The sequence below is a fragment of the Panthera pardus genome, unplaced genomic scaffold (assembly GCF_024362965.1).
Source record: "Panthera pardus isolate Hobbes unplaced genomic scaffold, ASM2436296v1 HiC_scaffold_7, whole genome shotgun sequence".
NCBI lineage: Eukaryota > Metazoa > Chordata > Mammalia > Carnivora > Felidae > Panthera > Panthera pardus.
Window position 1 is genome coordinate 81,785,484 of NW_026527002.1, and position 19,096 is coordinate 81,804,579.

The window sequence follows — 19,096 nt, forward strand, 5'->3', positions numbered from 1 at the left end:
GTGTTGGAAAATCTTGTGTTTTATTGTTAACACCGAAATGTGCAGGGTCACATTTGAGATGTTATTCGGCACGAGGCAGAGGACGCACACAGGAGGCTGCCAGGGCGCCCCTTGGCAACAGGCCGGCACCAGGAGAGTACAAGCGGACTTATCAGCAAGTGCGGCCAGGCCAAGGGCACTGCAGCGCATCTGGTTCCTGGGGGACCTTTTCCGCCTGGCCCAAAGTCCCTGCTGTCGCCTCACCTGGCTAGTGGCTTTGGTAACCAGACTGAGCTGCTGAGGAGCAACTGTCCCCCCAGCCTCCCTCTCCTGCCACGTGGAGTCACAGTACTGCCTTTGCTCAGTGACCTCGTGTGTCCAGTCCTCCCCCGGTCCGAGTGACTGCCATTTTTTATACTTAAACCCCCAAAACTGTTGCACAAACACTAATTGCACAATGTTAAAACTTACAGCAGGGGTCTTCCTCAGCATTTGGTGCCAAAATGTGTCATTCCAAACGAAAGTCACTCTCCACAGGTGAAAAAGACACAAGAAAGGTCGGCAGGGAAACTCCGATCTCGTGGGTTGGTGACAAAGAAGAAAGGAGCCAGAACGGGGCGGACTTGGGGTCGGCTGGGACCTGAACCAGAACCCTCACCCGCGAGTACTGGCCCGGCACTCCACATCCAGCCCTTCTCGGGCCGGCCTCATCCACCTGAAGGGTTTTGTGCTGCAAAACTCGGAGCTCTTACCCCTCAGCAGGTGCTGGCTGGAGCACGGCCGGGATGTGGCCAGGCCCGCCTCAGTTCTCTTGGCAGGGCAATCTCTCAGGTCCTTTGCGCCCCCATCTGCCAGTGGCCCAGCAGACAGGACAGTGCCTCCTGAGGGACCGCCTTTGGGTCTGGCTCCACCCCCATCACGCGTCACCCACAAGCAGCTCTGTCCCCACAGGGAGAGGATGGGCGGCTACGAAAGGTACCAGGAGGCAGAGAGGGAGGCAGTGAGGAGAGCAAGCAGGGCAGGAAGTGAGACCTGAGCCACCTGTCTTGGTGGGGGGTGGGGGGGACACACCGGGCTCTGGGGAGGGGGGGAGGCTGAGGGAGAGGGGCTGGGGCTGCCGGGAGCCAGCCGGGAAAGAAGGACCGCCAAGCAGCAGCAGCAGAGCGGGGAGGCAGTGAGCAGAGGGGAACCCTGAGACACGGAAGCCCTGAGACGTGAGGCCCCCAAAGAATGGGGGGCTGAGGTGCATAGATGGCCCCCCAAGAAGATGGGGGCCGAGGCAGAAAGAGGTGGGCCCCCCAAAAGATGGGGGCCTAAGGCACAAAGAGATGAAGCCCTGAGGCGAACGAAGGTCTATAGGGGACCTGAAACTCAACCAGGGGGTGGAGGCAGAGGAATCTGAAGGGGGAGGCTCAGGGCACAGGGGCGGGCATGGAGCCGGAGGCGCAGGGCAGTGAGGGGCTGGAGCCCCAGAGGGGAGAGGCCAGAGGCAAAAGGCAGGCCCGCCGCTGGGTGAGCTCGGGGCGGAGCCAGGCTCAGGCTGTGCTCCGCGGGCGGCCCCGCCCCCCCCCGCCCCCCCCCCCGCCCCCCCGCCCGTGAGAGCAGGTGCTCTGCCTGGTGGGTGGCAGTGACGGCAGGCACCTGGACCTGGGCTGCTGCCGGGCCAGGAGACTCACTTCTTGCTTTTGAAGGTGCCCAGGATCTTGGGCATGAACTTGCCCACCTTGCTGTCCCTGGTGTCCTCCTCTGCAGGGGCCTCCCCTGCCCCCGCGCCCCCGGCCTCTTCCTTTTTGCAGAAGACCTCGAATCGGCTGTAGACGCGTTTCTCTTTGCGCATGCTCTCCATGCGACGCAGCAGCCGGTCGCGCTCCTCCGCGCTGGCGGGCATCGTGCGGCTCAGCCTGCCCTGTGTCCCCGGGCTGTCCGAGCGGAAGATGGCAGAACATTTGTCCTTGTCGGACATGTCCGGGGCCAGGCCGCCGGCAGCTGGTGAGCGGCCTAGTTCGGGACTGCTGTGAGCCAGGCCCGGGGCCGGGGCCCCGCGGTGCTTCTGGCCGTGGGCGCTGATCTGCTCCAGAATGGCTTTCGTGTCATCCCGCAGGTTGCTGCTGTACAAGGCGTTGGCCGTGGCGGAGGTCATGCGCGCCCGCGGGCTCCGCTCGTCCCCGGCGGCAGCCTCGGCGCTATCACCCCTGCCCAGCGACGGCCGCCGGGGGCTCTCTGGCTGCCCGTTCTCCTGTGGCGCTGGGAAGCCGCCCTCATCCTCCGTGCGCCGCTCACCCTTGGGGCTCAGCAGCTGGCGGAGGCGCAGGGAGCCCTTGCGCAGGACTTCCATGGGGCCGCCGGCCGGCTCCTCCGCGGTCCCCGTCTTGGGAGACTCCCCGGAGAAGGTAAGGGTGAGGCTGCCTCTGCGCTCCGGCACGGGGGGCACGGGGGGCACGGGGGGCACGGGGCTGCCCCTGCGCTCCGGCAAGGGGGGCACGGGGCTGCCCCTGCGCTCTGGCACAGGAGGCACGGGGCTGCCCCTGCGCTCGGGATAGGCCGATGTGGGGCTCCCTTTCGGCTCAGGGTAGGCAGAGGTGGGGCTCCCTTTTGGCTCAGCGTGGGGCGCCTGGCGGGCGCCTCCCTCCAGCGGGGGGCTGTCCCGCCCTTGTGGGGAGGAGGAACGGCCCTGGGCAGAAAGGTAGCGAGAGGGCAGCCGGTCGGTGCCGCTCCGGCCCAGCGTGTCTAGCAGCTGGGTGGCAGTGAGCGTGGCCGCTCCGGGCTGCCTCTCGGCCTCCTGATGCAGCCGCTGTGCGAAGGAGTCGCGCAGGTCCAGCAGGCAGCTCTCGAGGCTGCGGCGCTCGCTTCCTGCGCCACCCGGCGCCACCACCTCCTCCCGCCACGCCTGGGACACGACAGCCTTGCTGTGGCTGGCGACCGTGACCGGAGCCCCCGCCCCTCCGGCATCACGCGCCGGGCCCTTGTATTTCTCCAGGAGCTCGGCCACCTTGGCGGAGGTGGCGGAGCGCACGGCCTCGCCGCCGGGGCCCAGCGTCTCGCTGACCGTCTGCTCCTTGTGCAGCAGCTGCACCTTCTCGGCGGTGGCCGTCGTGGCCCCACCCGCGCCCTCGGCCTGCGAAGCGCTGAAGATCAGCGAGGAGCGCAGGCGCGAGCTGCGCTGCACCAGCGGGTTCAGGCGCGAGCGGAAGGAGTCCTGCTTGGCCAGGCCCGCCTCCTCCGGGCCGTCGCGCTCCGGGCCGTCGCCACCGCCCTTGGCCGGGAAGAGTGCGGGCCCGCGGGAGGCCGAGGGGAGCAGGTCCCCGGGGGCCACTCGTCCCCCGGGCACCAGAACATCGTCTTCGTAGGCCTCGGCCTCCATGGGTACCGGCAGGCCCTCGTCGGCCGCGTCCTCGCCATGGCAGCCGCTCAGGTAGGAGGCCAAGCGCCAGTGCCGCAGCCCGGCCCGCCCCTCAGGGCCGCCCCTGCGCTCGGGCTCCGCGTCGGGCGCGGCCTCGGGGCCCAGCCTCGCCACCGCCTGGCACGGGAAGCGCTGGCCAAGGTTGGGGCGCGGGGCCGCGCCGGGTTCCAGGCCGCGGGGCCCGGGGCCCAAGGCCGGGTCCGAGCCGTGGCGCACCTCGCGCGACGCGCTGGACGGCACGTAGTCCAGCCGCTGGTGTCCGTCCGGGCCGAGCTCGGGGAAGCGTGGCCCGCCCCCCAGCGCGAGGTCGTCGTGGTCGCCGAAGCCGGGGCGGCCGGCGCGCAGCTTCTCGAACAGGCCCTGAGGGCGCGCCGGCGCCAGCTGCGGGTCCCACTGGTAATGCTGCTGGTAGAGCTGGTCGCGGTGGAAGTGACTGGTCTGGAAGCGGAAGTCGTCACCGTGGCTGAGGAACGTCTGCCGCGACACCTGCCGCGCGGCCGCGAAGTTCTCCACCGCGCCCGCGCCGTCGGCGGCCGCGTAGCTGTGCCGCTTGAAGGCGTCCATCTCCAGATGCCGGGCCTGGAAGAAGCCCCGCGGGCCCGCGAGCTCCCCGCCCGGTCCCGCCTCGGCGTCCAGCCGCCGCGACAGCGGCCGCAGCCCCGCGTGCGGCTCCAGGGCTCCCGCGGGCATCCGCGTGGGCTCCTCCCGGCGGAAGGCCGACAAGAAGTGGCGGTCGGGGTCGAGGAAGGAGGGGAAGCCCAGGCCCTCTTCCCGGGGCGGTGGGAACAGGAGGTGCGCTCGCTTAGAGAAGGAGAAAGGGGTCGGCGCCCCGGTCACCTGGCCGCCCATAAGGGGCCCGGCCCCCGCGTACGGAGCCAGGGCGTAAGCGTCCATGCGGGCCAGCGCCCCGGCCGAGGGCACCAGCGGCTCGGACTGCGCGAAAAGGATGCGGAACTCCTCATCGAAGCTGGAGACCAGCTCGCCTTGGAACACGTGCGCCAGGCTTCGGTGGATCTTCTCGAAGGACCACATAAAGCTGCGGGCGGGGCGGGGCGGGTCAGGGGCGGGGCCAAGCAGCCGCGAGGGCCGCAGAGCCCCCACCCGCGGCCCGCCCCGGAAGCGTGAAGCCTACCCGAACCCCGGGGCGGAGGCGCGTCAGGGGCTGCGGGACCCGGGCTCCTGCAGGGGAGGCCCTTAGGTGGGGAGGTGCTGGGGCCGCGGGGCCGGGCGCACCTGTAGCTCCCACTCATGACCACGGCGCAGTCCACCAGCAGGAACTTCTCCTTCACGTGGCCCTTGAAGGACTTCCCAGTGCGGCAGTAGTAGGTGGGGCCCGCCACAGTGCGCACACGCAAGAACTGGGGAGCGAGAGGCGTTAGGTCTGTGCGCGGGAGTCTCCCACCTCCCTCCCCGCCCCCTCTCTGCCACTCACATCCACGTGGTGCAGGTTGACACGGCACTTGTCGGCCATGTCTAGGAAGTGCTGCGCGTTCATCTCATCCAGGAGGATGTAGACCGGGACGCGGCGTGCCGCTGCCTCCAGCACTTCCCCAAGCAGGTCCACGTCGGTGAACATGTCCATCACCACGGCCACCACCTGCAGGGGTCGAGTTAGGGACAGAGGACAGACCCCTCTGCCGTCCCCACCATTCTCTGGCCATACCTGCATGGCCCGCACGGGGGCCTCTGGATCTCCCACAAACACTGCAAATTGTCCTCTAGCCCGTCCCAGAGGAGAGCAGGGACCCTGTCGGGGAACAGGGCTCAGGAGGAAAAGGCCTATCATGGGGGGCTGTGGGGCTGCTGGCGGGTGGGTGGCCCATGATGGCCGGATGAGGGCCTTCTAGGCAGGCACAGAGGGCCCACCTCCTTCTGGGAAGGGGCAAAGGCAAAGGAAACCCCTGCGACAGCCCCCGCCACCCCACCCCATAGATGGCGGAGCCCAGGCTCTAGTGCTGCCCGGGGTGCAGAGGGCAGTTGGGGTCTTTAGCTGCAGGACCTGTGGCCCCCACCTCCAAGATTTACCAGGCTTCCTTTGCTGTTTGCCACCTGTTTGGTGGGGGTAAGAAGCCCTCAGCTGGGTCAAAGTTAAAACTAGAGAGACTTTTCTGAACCATAAATCCAACCGGGAGACGTGCGCAGCCATCCCAGAGCCCCTGAGTTTCTGGACACTGGCCAGGACCACCGGCAAGCAAGCCTGTGCAGCATGCAGCCTGCAATAACCAGACCCTTGGTGACCCCAAAAGTTGTCAGCCAGGGAGCCCTCGCTGGTGCTTGAAGGCTGGAAAGGCGCGGCCAGCTACCCTGGCCTCACCCTTGCCCCCGAAGCTGGGCATGCTCGTATTTCTTTCACCTGCACACTCCTACTCATGCTTCAGGGTCCAGCTCGGGCTGCCCTGCCCCCACGGTCCACCCAGCCCATGACAGCGCACCTGCTGGGCTGAGCGGATCATCCTTCGAGCCTCATCCTTGATGCTGGGGCTGTCGGGCGGTGGCGGCTGCACCAGGGTGGTAACCTCAGTGCCCTGGAAGCCGAAGGTCAGGGGCCAGCCTAGGTCGAGTTCGGGCACTGCCTGGTCTGAGTTCAGGGGCCAGTAGGTGCCTGAGGAGCCATCCATGTCCACATTGGGAGGACTGCCTTCAGGGGGCTCTCGAGCGACATGCTGTGGGGGCCGCAGGTGACGGCTCACATGCTCCAGCTCCTCAGGGCACAGGAAGGCAGGTGCCCCCTCGGCCGCCAGGAAGCGGCTGTAGGCCTCTGGCCCGCCCTCAGCCAGGGCGTCCACCGCCAGGCGGTAGTACTCTTTGTAGTGAGGCGGCAGGTACCCGGGTGCCAGTGGGTTGTCCCCCTGCGAGGAGCTCTGGGAGCGACGGGCCATGTCGGGGCCAGCGGCCTGGGAGGGGCGGGGAGACACGTTACTGGGGCAGGGGCTCCGTGCCCGCCCCCCACCCCCCCAGCAGACACACGTTGTAGAAAAGGGCTGGTGGAGTGCAGGCCATACCTGCAGGCCTTCCAGACACGCCTGGACCCAGACTGCCCCCCAGCTGGGGCAGCCAGCAGAGCAACCGGGCACAGGCCCGCCCCCGGCCCGGTCTCATGTTGTTCCGTGCTGGCTGGGCCCTTGCTCCTGCCAGGACCTCAGGAGTGCTTGCGGCCTGGTTTCCCCGCAGGGGTTCCGGCTGCACGCAGACCCCGCTCGGGGTTATTTTACGAACTCTGTGACCCAGGCACCTCTTTGTGGGCCCTTCCTCCATGGAAGAAAATCAGTATTTTATGATTGTTGTTATAAGGAAAACACGATCCAGACCGGATTCTTTATTATAGTCACTTTTTCCTTCTGCCTTTGGCATTAATGTATTTTTGTGGGCCTCTGGCATTGTGTGTACCGACCAGTCGGGTGGCCCCCCGCCTGTCTGTCCGCAGTGCAGGGGGCTGAGAGGGGACCCAGGGCCACTCACTGCCTCTCTGGCTCATTATCTCCACTGGAAAATGCAGCTGTCGGGGTCGACCTGATACCACACCCGGCCCAACATGAGCTCAGCACACAAACCTGTCACTACTTTTGTCCCAGGACCCGGCGTGAAGCTCAAGAACTTCCTATGGGGGACCCCATCCTATGGGTCACCGTGAGCCCCACAGCCCATTCACGGACTTCACAGCCCTTCCAACTCTGACCCCTGCCCACCGGGACCACTTGCTTCCCTCTGGCCCACCCCTCCACTGTTTTTAGCCACTATTTATTTCCAGATAAAATCTCCCGAGCGCGCCCCCCCCACCCCGGCAGATGTGGGCAGCGGTGGTCTTCCCAAGTCCCCGTGTTCCAGATGAAACCAGAGCCCTTTGCTGTGGCCGTCAGGCTCCTCCTGGGCCCCAAATGTGCCTCCCCGTCCTCACCACTTGTCCCAACCTCACACTGACACCCAAGCCAGGCGTGGCCCGCTCCAGTCCCCCTGTTCCCCAAGGGCCCGTGGGGACCTAGGCTGGGAGGAGCTACCATGAGCTCCGGAAGGCCACGTGGGGGCCGCTTTCGGATCCACAATCGCCAGAACTGCCTGGATACCCTGGAAGGAGAGCCCCACGCACTGCCCACCCCGCCGAGGCTGCAACTTGGGGCTGGGACTGAGCTGGATTTCACAGCCCGCCCAGCTCACGGGTTCCCGGATGCCGGTCCTGCGAGACTCCCCAGTGTGCCCTGCTCAGCAGGAGCGGCGGGTGACGCTGACTGGATGGGGACACTGGGCAGCCAGGGAACATTGGGACCAAGACTGTTGTGTGCGGTGACCCGAGGAAACTTTCCTGTCCACCTTCGGTGACAGGCTGAGCATGATGTGAAGGTTAGGTAGGGGGGCCTGTCCACCTTCTGGGGTGGGGGACAAGCTAACCCGAAGGTGGCGGGGGGGGGGGGTACTTCTCTGTGCCATCCAGTCCACATCCAGCAGATGCTACCTGGTGTATTAAGGAAAAGTTCTTCGAACACTCCCTCACGGGGGCACCACCCTCTGGTGTGGTTACATACAGGATCCCCATGCTGTCCTCATAGCAGGACCACGTTAAGGAACAAGGTGCAGGCCTGTCTGTAGCGGGGCCTCCCACTGTGCCTGACCCCGGGGCTGGGGGTGGTGGTGGTGGTGCGTGTTTCACACAGTATCTGACAGAGGGTGGTGCTGGGCAGACACTGTGGACCTGGCTGTATGGGGTCAGTGTTGGGCCAGGCAGGGCTCGGGGGCACTCTCCTGCTCACTACATTTGAGACGGAGCACTTCCCAAGGTGGGGAACCACAGAAGGGACCCCGCCCCCTGCACTTTACTCAGAAGGGGATTCAACACAACCTGTCCAGGCTGCCTGCAATGGGGGGGGGGGGGGGGGTGGAAATCCCATGATGAACAAGGAGCCAGCTCATCCGCCAGGGCCCACCAGGAAGGGGGTGCCCATCCTGAGTGACCACACCGGTGACCCTGCATGGCCTCACGCCATAATACATCCATAATCCGATGACCTTAGTCCTTTCACTTTGCACACCCCTGAACTGTGGACCGGGCAGAGGCCGCTCTCCAGCCCCCTCTGGGGAACCCGTCGTCCACCGCAGGCCTGCCCTAAGGGAGGGAGGGGCACTATCCCACCCAAGCCCATGACTCAGCAGGGATCTGCACCTCCGCTGCTGACCTCTGACCTCTGACACAAGGCCGACAAATCCTCCAGGGCCCTGAGGGCTCTAGGAGCTTTCAGAGCGTGGGTCCTTCCCACCTGGGCAGGAGGTGGGTTTTCTAAGTGACGGGTAGGAGGGAAGGCTCTGGGGCTAATGCACAGGAGGTGACCCCGGGCTCCGTGCAGACGTGTGCGGGAGGCTCACCGCAGGAAGCATGTGGAAGCGTTAGGCATGTGGAGGCGGGGGCGCGGGAGGGGGGCGGGGGTCGGCCCGATGGGACTCACAGACTGGAAGTTGGCGAGTCGTAGCTTTCGGGGTGTGCCCCGCAGGACCCAAAGGGATTACTGCACCCAAGGAGTCAGCGACCGCCCAGGCCTGGCGTCCCCTCCACCCGCCCCAGTTCGGGACTCCGGGCGCGAGGGGACGCGGGCCTCCCGCTCTCCCTACGCTCCACGCAGGAAACCAGACCGCCTGGGCCACCCCAGCCGTCCCCAGGCCCAGGCGCCCCCAGGGAAGCGGTCAGGCCGGGCCCGGCACTCTCCCCAGGCTCCAGCTAGGCCGCGAGGGAGGGAGGGAGCGAGCGAGCGCGGATGGCCTCGGCACCCCCCCCCCCTCCGGCCCCTTCCCACTCGGCCCCTGCCGGGCCGGCGTCGTGCGAGGGCGCGCGCGTCCACCCCGGCACACGCGGCCTCGGCGCCCTCCGCTCCCCGCCCGGGCCCACCTGGCCCGGCCCCCGCGCTCCCGCGGCCCCGCCGCCGGCCTCGCGGCCCCGGCCCAGGTGCGGGTGGGAGCGCCGCCCAGGTGAGGCCGCGCCGAGGGGCGCCGAGCGCGCCGACCCCGCCCCGCGGGCCCGGCCGCGGCCTCCCCCTCCCCCCCCCCACTCCCCTCCGGCGCGCCCCGCCCCGCTCGAGCCGGGGGAGGGGGCCCTACCTGGCCAGGTGCGCGGGGTCTCGGGACAAGGGCAGCAGGAGCCGACCGCCGCCCAGCGGCCTCGCGGTCCGGTCGGTCCGGCAGCCACTCCCTGTCGCGGCCCGCCCGCCGCGCGGCCTGATTCACGCGCCCGCCCCCGCCCCGCCCGCCGCTCCCGCCGCCGGCCTGCCCGGGCAGCACCTGGGGGCGGGGCGGCCCCACCCGCGGCGCGCCCGCATTCCGCCGCCCGCCGCCGCCGCCGCCCGCGCGCCCCCGGCCCCCGGCCCCCGCCGCGCCCCCCGGCCCCGCGCCCCCGGCCGCCCCGCCCCCCGCGGCCCGCCGCCCCCGGGGCCCATCCGCCCGCCCCAGCTCCGGGTCCCTACGCCCGACCCCTGACCCTCGCCCCGGAAGTCGAGGTGACTCGGAAGTTCCGGCTCGGTCGCTAGGAAACGGGTCGGCCCGACGTGCGGGGCGGGGCTTCTCGCCCGGGGTCCGCGAGTTGGGGGAGGCAGGTGAGGCAGGTGAGGTCGCGGGGGCGGTGTCGAGCCCGGGGCGGGCCCGGGCCCGGGGACCCTGCGAGCGCCGGGGGTCCCCCGCCACACTCGAGCGCCCGCTAACCTGATACCCTCACGGAGGACCCACCGCCGCCGCCCCGCACACAGCACTCCCAAGTACCTGGGCCCCCACTGGCACGCAGGGACGCTGCGGTCATAGACACCCCCGCCGCCACCACACACACGTACACCGACCCTCTCCCCACACCTATAGACCCTCCCAGGCCAATGCCCCCTATGTAGGTTGGACCCCCCAAGAACAGAGGGACCCGCGTAGGGACCCTGCGGGCACAGGGGCCTCTGCACACACCCACCTCCACAAGGACGAGGGACTCTACAGGCACATGGGGTCCACACACGCTTGCCTCCCTCCGCACCAATGGGGACCCACCACGGGGACCCCTGCGCGCTTAGGGGACCCTACATGCACACCACCTCCACATGCCTGTTACCCAGGCACACGCCAACGTCCACCCACACGCGTAAGAGACGCCCCGTGCACTTGCGAAGCCCTCACACACCGGCCCCTCACGCAGACAGGGGACCCCGCCTCCGCTGATCCCCCACGCACACGATTCCACGAGCATCGGGACCCTCCCCCACAGACCCGCGCCCTGTTCAGGACCCCACACGAACACCGGGAGTCCTCCGCCCAGCAGGCACCTGCTAGTACTACTCCACAGGACAGGGGGCCCTGGATGCACGCACTGACACCCTCAAAGCAGCCCTCGGGCCCCCCCCCCAAACACTGCAGATCTTTGCCCCAGTCCCCCATCAGACTCCACTGAAGTCCCCTCACCCCCTTAGGCCCTGCCCTGTGGTCAGCCATGTGTCCGAGCCAGGTCCCCTGTCCAACTGTCCAAGGCTTCCCCCTTCCCCCCCTTCCCTCCCTCTTCCTGCCGGTCTCTGCTCACCTTCCTCCGTGTCCCTCTTGCCACATGACCCCGTTTTCTGGGTCAGTTTCACTAATTCCTTTCCCGAACACTGTGAGACACCAGCAGCGCAAGTGGCACGCACACGGGCCTGGGGTCACACCAGGGCCCATGCAGTGCTACGGTGAGTCACCTGTCCATGGGGGGAGGCAAGGGGACCCGACCCAGCCTGGGCCAAGGAGACCTCCTGGGGGGAAATCAACTCTGGGGTCAGCCGCCTGGACTAGGGAGAAAGGGATTGCTTCCAGGCCCTGACAGGAACACCTGCCAGGGCGGAAACAAGAGCCGGTTGGGGTCACAGAAGTGTCAGTGTTTTGGGGGCGCTGGGGGCAGTGGGGGGGAGCACGGAGGCTTTAGCGGAGCGGGACTGAGCTGTGCGTTAGGAGGAAGCTTGTCCAGCTGGCCGCCCGGTGGTTTGGAGCAGGGACGTAGGTTCCAGACGCCCAGTGCTGGGGGTGCCGGTCAGGGCCTGGGAACCAAGGATGGATGAGCCAGGGGGTGGAGACAGCAGGTGAACAAGGGCAAGGGGGTGAGCTGTGGCTGGATGTTCTTGTCGCGCACTCCCCCTGAGCTGCTGGGCGCACACAAGCCAGTGGCCAGGGGCAGGCAGGTGGGCCAGGAAGCCGGAGGGAAGCTGTGTTCGGGGCGGGGGGGGGGGGGGGGGGGGGGGGGGCGGGGTCCACACAGGCCCAAGTCCGTGCGCGAAGCTGGTCCTTGCTGCCGCTGCCACTCTAAGCACACACTCCTTGACCTTTCCTCCCCGCCCCCCGCCCCAGGAAAATGAGCAGCAAGAAGGGGGGTGCCAAAGCTGCACCATCAGGGAAGCGGCAGACATCCGTCCCTGGAGCCAGGCCGGGAGCCCCGAGAGCCGTTGCCGGTACGTGAGTCTGATCTCCGGGCACCTCCACTCAGACACCGGCTTGTGAGACCCTCTGCGCAGCCACCGGGGATGGTCTGAGAAGACCCTTCCCCCTGAGAGTGGCTTTCAGGGGACCTCTGAGATGGGCTTGGGTATGACAGACTGAGGGTTCAGGGCTCAGCAGTCCGTTCCAGGCCCTGACCCTGAGACTTGCACCCCCGGGCTGGGACTGGGGAGCAGTGCGCGGAGGAGCACAGCTTGAGACAGAGCTCGGCGACAATTCGCGCTGGGGATCCTCGGGCTAAGTGTGTGGTCCGCTCTGGCCCTCTGTTCCACCTGGGCCATCCGCTGCTTTTCCCTGCCTGCTGCTGCTCTCTCGGGCCACCCTCTCCATAGCCACTTCCAGGCTGAAGGGTGACCGCTGGCCCTTGGCTCAGCCCTGCCAGGGGTCGGAGGGGCACCTCCCCCCAGCCCTCGTCCTTCCCTTCTCTGAGTCCCACGTCTTCTCTGTCGTGGCGTTCGTCTGAGTTGTCTACTTAGCCGCCGGCCTTCCCGGCGGCAGTTCTGGGTCCCTCCAGCTCCCAGCCTGCACCAGGGGTCTGTGGTGGATAATGGAGCACCCACCCTGTTCCCCAGATGCGGCCCCTCTGCTTGGAGGGGGGCGGTCCAAGTCCCTGGACCCCAGAGGGCTCACAGAGCGCATGACCTGCCAGGACGGTTGGGACGGTGGTGACTCCTCTTCATGTCAAGCCGGGGTCAGACCCTAGTTTCCCAAAATAGCCCCAGCGGCGTCTGAGGAAGCAGCCTTTCTGGAATGAGGATGACAGGCTGAGGGCCGCACGCTGCCTCTGTGATCTCAAGCCCTGGGAGCACACGCTGCGGTAAACAGTGGAGGCAGGGCCAGCAGGCCTGGAGGCCGCGTTGGGGGCGTGGGGGCAGGCATGTCCTCGCTTCCGCTGCCTGCTGACTGTCCACCCGGGTCCCTGCCGCAGGTGACCCTGTGTACCCCGACATTGCCCCAGACGGCTCCTGCAGCCACCCGTCCTGGCCCAGCTGGCCAGGACACCCGGGTCCTCTGTAGGAACACCTCTGCCTCGATTTCCCTGAACAAATGTCCCCGGGACGGCTTGCTGTCGCACGGTCTTTGTAGCGCCCTGTGCCGTGGGCACCAGCCTCGACTTGCAAATACGAAAACGGGCCCACGGTTAGCCCGCAGCCACCCCGGCCGCAGCACACACGACAGCAGGCGGCTGGCCCTCGGCGGGTACCTGTGAGCCGCCTGCACGGTCACCACACCCCCACACGTCGTCCGGAGCCCCCCCTCCACCCCCTTACCTGGCCTTGGGTCTGCAGCACCTCAAGGCCCTCGCTCCGGAGTTGCTCCAGGGCCATGGCCAGCTCCAGCCCCTCCACGCGAACCCAGGCCTGCTGCTCCTGCAGCTGCTCCCTCCACAGCTGCTCCTCCTGCCACAGCTGCTCCCTCCACAGCTGCTCCTCCTGCCACAGCTGCTCCCTCCACAGCTGCTCCTCCTGCCACAGCTGCATCTGCAGCTGCACCTGCCGCCGCCGGTCCTCCAGCAGCAGCTGCTCCTGGGCCAGGCACAGCTGGACCTCGTGGAGCCTCAGCAGCTCGGGACCCAGGCCCGGGGCCAGGCCCCCCGCTCCACAGCCTTCCATGTCCGCAGGGGGGACTGACACCAGCTCGGACCCCAGAGCGGTGGCCTGCACTGGCCGCTCGGCTACCTGTGGCCGCTCTGGCTCGGCCACCCTGGGGTGTCCCTGGGCAGCTGGCTTGTTGCTGGTCACGTGCCCTGCAGGGGCCACCCCCACCTCGTCCCGAGGGCCCCCTGCGGCAGGGGGCGGGGGCTTGGCCTCAGGGCCCTGCTGACCCGAGGCCTGCTGTGCCTTGCCCGCCCTCCTGGCTCGGGCTCTTCGAGCCCGACTTCGTCTCCCCGACATGGCCCCGCGATCCGGCGCCTTTTACCAGGTGTCTGCTGCCCCGGGGCCCTAGCTCATTGCCGGCCGGCCTTGATCAGGCGGGCTCAGGGGCCATCCCCGGGAGGCCACAGTGGGTCCTCCGCTCCTGCCCTGCCCCTTGGCTGGTGTCTATGATGCGGCGGCTCCGGGCCCTGGCTCTGCCTGTGGGGCTCACGGGCCCCGCTCGTTGGGCTGGGCCACGCTGGGGAGTTTATAGGAACTCCGGCGGCGTGGTGGCTCACCCAGGCGCGAGGGCTGACTAACGTGCTGACACAGGGCGCAGGACTTTACAGGCCACGGGCCTCGTTGGCCAGACTGGGAGGGAGACTGAGAAACTGGCGGAGGTGACTCGGCAACCAGATCGCGGGCTGTGTGTAGCGAGTCTGGTCCTGCCCTGGGCGGGCAACAGTGCCTCCGCCCCCCACCGCCCACCCCTGCCCCCGCCCCACCCCTGGTCCAGCTCAGGGCCGGCCTGGCCGGGCGGGGAGCTGCATCCCAGCCTGACCACAGAGAGTCCCAACCCAACTGGCATGGGAGGCTCCAGATCACAGTGAGCACCCTGGCACCCCCCCCCCACCCCCAGCCGGCCAGAGGGGTGGCCTCTTGGGGGGGGGTGCTGGCACTCGGTGGGGGCTGACGGGAGAGGTGGGGCCTTGAAAGGCATTTTGTGGACTGACATGGGGTAGTAAGCAACAGTCCATCCTGCCCTGGGGTGGGGCCGTGGCTCTGGAAGCCTCGCGCTTGGGGGTCCAGCTGCCCTGCCCACAGAAGCAAAGGCCTTTGGATCCCCAGGGACGGACCTTGGCTGGTGGGGGGGTGCACAGGGCCAGAAGAGTGCTGGCGTCCCCCGGGGCTTCCTGTTGGGAGGAGGCCCCAGACGGCCTCCTCCCCAGCCCTCCTCCCCAGCGTTTCCCCAGCCTGGGGCCAGCTGACTCACACCCACGCCCAGGGCCCCATCCCAGCCGGCTCTGCCACACTGGCTTGACCGGTTTGCCTCGCCCAGCCCTGCTGGGAGCACCCTCTTCGTCCTCCCGCTCGGCCCTCGCCCCTGAAGCTTCGGGGGAGCACAGGCGGACACACAGGGAGTAGGGCCTGCGCGACCGACGCGGCACCAGATGCGGGCGGCCCTAGGGGTGGAGCAAACAGCGGCTCCTCCTCCCGGAGGCTTCGCAGCACCTGGGCTCGCGGGAGCTGGGGCCTCGGGACCCAGGTGCAGGGGCGGCCCCGCCTGCCGGGCTCACCGGCGCCCCCGCGCGGCAACCCCAGGGGCGATGCTCTGCTCTCCGTGGAGGGCCGGCCCCCGGGGTGGGCGCTCCTTAACGGCGGGAGGCAACTTGCTTGGCCAGGAGGTGACTGCACTCGGTGCAGAGTCGCCTCCCGAGGTTGAGGGGAGAGGGAGGGTCCACGTCTCGAGCGCGCTGACCGCCCCCTCCCCCAGGGAAGCCGGGAGCGCACCGCCAGCCGCCAGGGCAGAGGGAGACCGGCCCGCAGGCCGAGGCCCCCGCAGGTGAGAGCCTGGGGGCCGGCGGGGAGGGGGAGGACTGGGGGGTGGGCCGGCGGGAAAGGGGCTGCCCTGGGCCGGGACGCGCGTGGCCAGCATGCACGGGAGTGCGCGCGTGTGTGCGAGTGTGAGCGTGCATGCGCGCGGGGGCTCGTGCAGCCGCGCGGCCCTCCCGGGAGCAGGCGGCGCGCGAACCCGGGCCCTCCCTCCCTCTGATGCCTCCGGCCTCCTGCTTTCCCGGGGAGGTGAGGGCTGGGCGGGGTTGGCTCCGTGCCTGCCTCCCAGGGGCGCGGCCTCTCGGGAGTCCCTCTCCCTCCTGCCTTTAACTCCCTGTGGTCGTGTCCGTCCTTCCTCAGCTCCGGCGGCCGGCAGGTGTCCCGGGGACTGGAGGGAGGCATCGCCTTAGTGTCCCACCGGGCCTCTCCTGCTCACTCTTGGGCGTCTGCGCCTGGGGCCCCGTCCCAGGCCGTCTTCCCTCGCACAGCCTCCGCTGCCGTCTATGGGCACTGACTTCCAGGGCTATGTCTTTACCAAACCGTCCTCCTGTGCGCGATCCCCTATTCGGCTCAGCCCCCCAGCCCTCTCCCGGGTGTCCTCAAACTCACCAGCGCATCCAAGGGTAGACCCTTCCTCTCTGCTGTCCAGTCTCCCAAGACTCCTCCCTGGTGACCTGAGCCAGAGCTCTCGTGCCCACGGAGAGCTCTTCGTGTCCTCGGTTTCTTTCCCTCCCCTGGCCCTGGTCTTTTTGCCTCCCGAGTCCTATTTTACTTCTAGTCTAGTCCCCCGAGGGCGAGCGGGCTCACACCCCACACAGACTCGGTCTTGTGCGGGTGGTGCTGGCCTGGCTCCAGGATGAACTCCCAGCACCCCACCCACACCAAGGGTCAGGACAAGGAGCCTGACCTTGTCCTGAGGACAGGGGTGGACCACAGAAGGTTTGTGAAAGCTAATGGTTTTATAAAAGCTGTATATGCCCGATGTATTCGTCATGGTTCTGGATTACGTACAGAAGGAACATATTCTATGCAGTTTAAGTAGAAATGGAATGTACTGGAAGGATATTCATTAGCTGGGGATTTGGGCTGGGAAAGAGGCAGAAGTGATCGGGAGTACAGGACGCAGGCAAGGTCAGACCCTGGACGAAGGCTGCGTAGGATGTCCCTCCTGTCACTGGAAGCCAGTGCCGGCTGGACTGGACTCTGGAGCTCCACGGAGAACTGTCTCTGCTGAGCCCATGGCCCGGTGTGACTTTTCCAAGACTCCTGGGGAGACGCTGTCCGCACTTAGGTCCCGCTCTCAGTGTCAGGGGAAGGAGGAACAGACGTCATTCCCTGCCTTCTGTTTAGGTTTCCGTAGTGGGCAGCGGGCTCCCACCGAATCCCCCGGAACAGCACCCAGTCCAACAGGGTGGGAGTCCTGAGCCTCCAGCAGGCCCTGCCACTCGTGTCCGAGGCCAGCTGTTCTGGGGCGCGGGGTGAGACCCGACGGGCCCCTGCACCGTGCCTTTCTGCTGTGAGCCGGGGATCGGGACTGGCACTGGGGGTTAGCAGGTCTGTGCAGATGGCACCGTGAGCAGAGCAGGCGGCCCAGCAGGAGCCTCCCTGTGGGAACCCACGTCAGCCAGAATAAATGGTGTCCCCTTTGCACGGAAGTGTGTTCGGGCCCGGGCACCCGGAGGGGGAGGGTGTGCGTGGCCCTGCCCTGCTGCCGGGGGCATGTGGCTCCTGAGCCCTGGGACAGTCTCCGCGTCCGTTTGCTAAGCCAGAGCCACCTCTGCAGCGGGGGGGGGGGGGGGGGGGGGGGCCCGGCCACAGGGGGGAGCACGGAGTGTTCTCACGCTCTGGGTTTATTCCGAGAAGTCCCTTCGGAGGGAGTCCTCCCCGGGCTCCTTGCCGCCCCCCAAGTCCCGGACGTGAGCTGCTATGGAGAAGGCCATCGGGCGGGACAGCATCTGATCTGGGTCAGCCTCGATGAGAGGGGCTCATGCTGTTGGGTCCGAGTGTCACCGGCGTCCCCGCCACTGCGGCCACTCCGCTCACCACAGGCCCGCACGTGAGCACTGGGCGGCCGGGCAGAGGGGCCGGCCAATACCCACGGGTCCCTTGTGCTGTCCACCTGGGTGTTTGTCGTCTCCTCCGCAGCGGGCTGTGTCTGGGCGTGTCACAGTGAGATGCAGAGCCAGCCACCCTTGTCTGGTGTCCCCAGCCTGCTCCTGCCGCGTGCCTATCCTCGTGCCTTTCCAGGCCTGCGTGTCTCTGTCATCCCAGTCCTGCTCAGTGTGTGTTCCTGAGGAGCCAGCCAAGCCTTTCACCAGTGTCCTGGGGTCCCATTTTCTGCACAGTCGCGGCCACTCTTCCCACCCATAGGGAGGGGTGACCAGGTGCCCCTGGGGGAGCCCCTCCACCGCCGTCTTTTAGGGTCCCCCTGACAGAGGAGCGTAATAGGCGGCGATCACAGGGCTGAGCCTCCTGTGCCTCAAGGCGAGACTTCGCTCCGCCTCCTGTCCTCCCAGGTGGCGAGGCTGTGATCCTGCTGGAGAGAGGACAGGACGGCAGGACCGTCTGGGTCACGGAATGTACTGTGCCTCCCCGGTGGCTCGTTGTTGTCACGCAGTGGATTGCCGCTGCGTGTGCCCCGTGCCGGGGGTCCACGGGCGAGGACCCCAGGCGGCGATTGACCGCCCAGTTTGCACGTCCTCCGGTGCCCCGGCCGGACGCCCGCCTCCCCAGGGGCCAAACCACGAATGGTGTTCTGTCCCGGAAGGCAGAGCCTTCCTCTAGAGTCTGCGGCCGTCCCCCGGCCTTGCTGACGGCATCCTTCTCCCCACAGACCCTCCGGCAGGGCGGGCCTGCCTCCGCCACAACCTCCGGGCCCTGCTGGAGCCGGTAGCCTTTTCTGGGTCTCTCAGTAAGCGGGGTGGGCCGTACTCCCAGGTATGGTTTGTGCTGCTCTCAAGTCCTCACGGGCCTGCCTCTTCCTCGAACGGGGCACAGCCATTTCTCTTTTACCTTGACATGTCCCAACGCGCCCCGGATTCATGAACCCTTAAGACTTCCCCGGCGTGGTTTTGCCTCCGCTGTCTGGAGCTCCCTGGACCGGGGAGGTGCCAGGAGCATCTGGGTTCCCGTGTCCACGGTCTGCAGTTGCTGTGACAGCCAGCACTGGAGCTTAGAAGTCCGACCCGGGCCTCAGCGGGTGACAGGAAGGCCATGGCAAGACCGAGATCCTTCCTGGGGCTCCAGAGGGAAATCTGTGTCCTCCCTCCTGGAGGTGCCCACGTTCCCGGCTCCTGGCCCTTCCTCACCTTCCGGGTCAGCAGTGTGGCATCTGCTTGACCTTCTTTCGGGTCACAGCTCCCTATGGCCTCTTCTTTCCTTCTTCCACTTTTTTTTTTTTTTTTTAAGCTTCTATATTTTGAGAGAGAGCACATGAGCAGGGGTGGGGCAGAGGGGAAATCCCAAGCAGGCTCCACACTGTCATCACAGAGCCCGACGTGGGGCTGGAACTCACGAACTGTGAGATCACGACCTGGGTCAAAATCAAGAGTCAGACGCTCAACGGACTGAGCCGCCCAGGCGCCCCCCGTCTCTGCTACTTGTGAGAAGCCTTGTGATTGCATCGCGTCCACCTGCATAACCCAGGGTGATCATCCTATTTGAAGGTCAGCTGATTAGTGCCTCAAGTCCATCTTCAACCTTAAGTCCTTCCTGCATGTAACACAGCGCATTCGCAGGCTCCAGGGACCGGCACGTGGGCATCTTCGGCAGGGGCATCGTTCTGTCTCCCACGGTCCCTATGGGCCGTAGCGGAGTAGAAGGCAGAGCGTAGCCGGGGTCT

The 19,096-nt window shown here is 67.3% G+C and overlaps 2 protein-coding genes across 7 annotated transcripts in view; one reads left to right on the top strand and one right to left on the bottom strand.

Moving 5' to 3' along the window:
- Nucleotides 1–13,242, bottom strand: FAM83H (family with sequence similarity 83 member H). Of its 6 annotated transcripts, none has more exons than XM_019435144.2 (5): nucleotides 13,117–13,242; nucleotides 5,812–6,273; nucleotides 4,812–4,976; nucleotides 4,613–4,737; nucleotides 1–4,415 (listed from the first exon to the last, which is right to left on the bottom strand). In XM_019435144.2, exons 1-5 carry the CDS (start codon nucleotides 13,171–13,173, stop codon nucleotides 1,652–1,654), a joined length of 3,573 nt encoding a protein of 1,190 aa, XP_019290689.2. In that variant the 5' UTR covers nucleotides 13,174–13,242; the 3' UTR covers nucleotides 1–1,651. The 6 variants fall into 6 exon arrangements, with proteins under 6 accessions (XP_019290689.2, XP_053752255.1, XP_019290693.2 ...); XM_053896280.1 differs by lacking the exon at nucleotides 13,117–13,242 and adding an exon at nucleotides 9,458–9,670; XM_019435148.2 differs by lacking the exon at nucleotides 13,117–13,242 and adding an exon at nucleotides 6,839–7,185.
- IQANK1 (IQ motif and ankyrin repeat containing 1) overlaps nucleotides 9,814–19,096 on the top strand; it is a 23,452-nt gene continuing 14,169 nt past the window's right edge. The window contains 3 exon segments of the mRNA XM_053896360.1: nucleotides 9,814–9,948; nucleotides 11,699–11,799; nucleotides 15,197–15,265. Of these exon segments, the coding sequence (XP_053752335.1) occupies nucleotides 11,703–11,799; nucleotides 15,197–15,265 (166 nt within the window). The 5' untranslated portion in view covers nucleotides 9,814–9,948; nucleotides 11,699–11,702.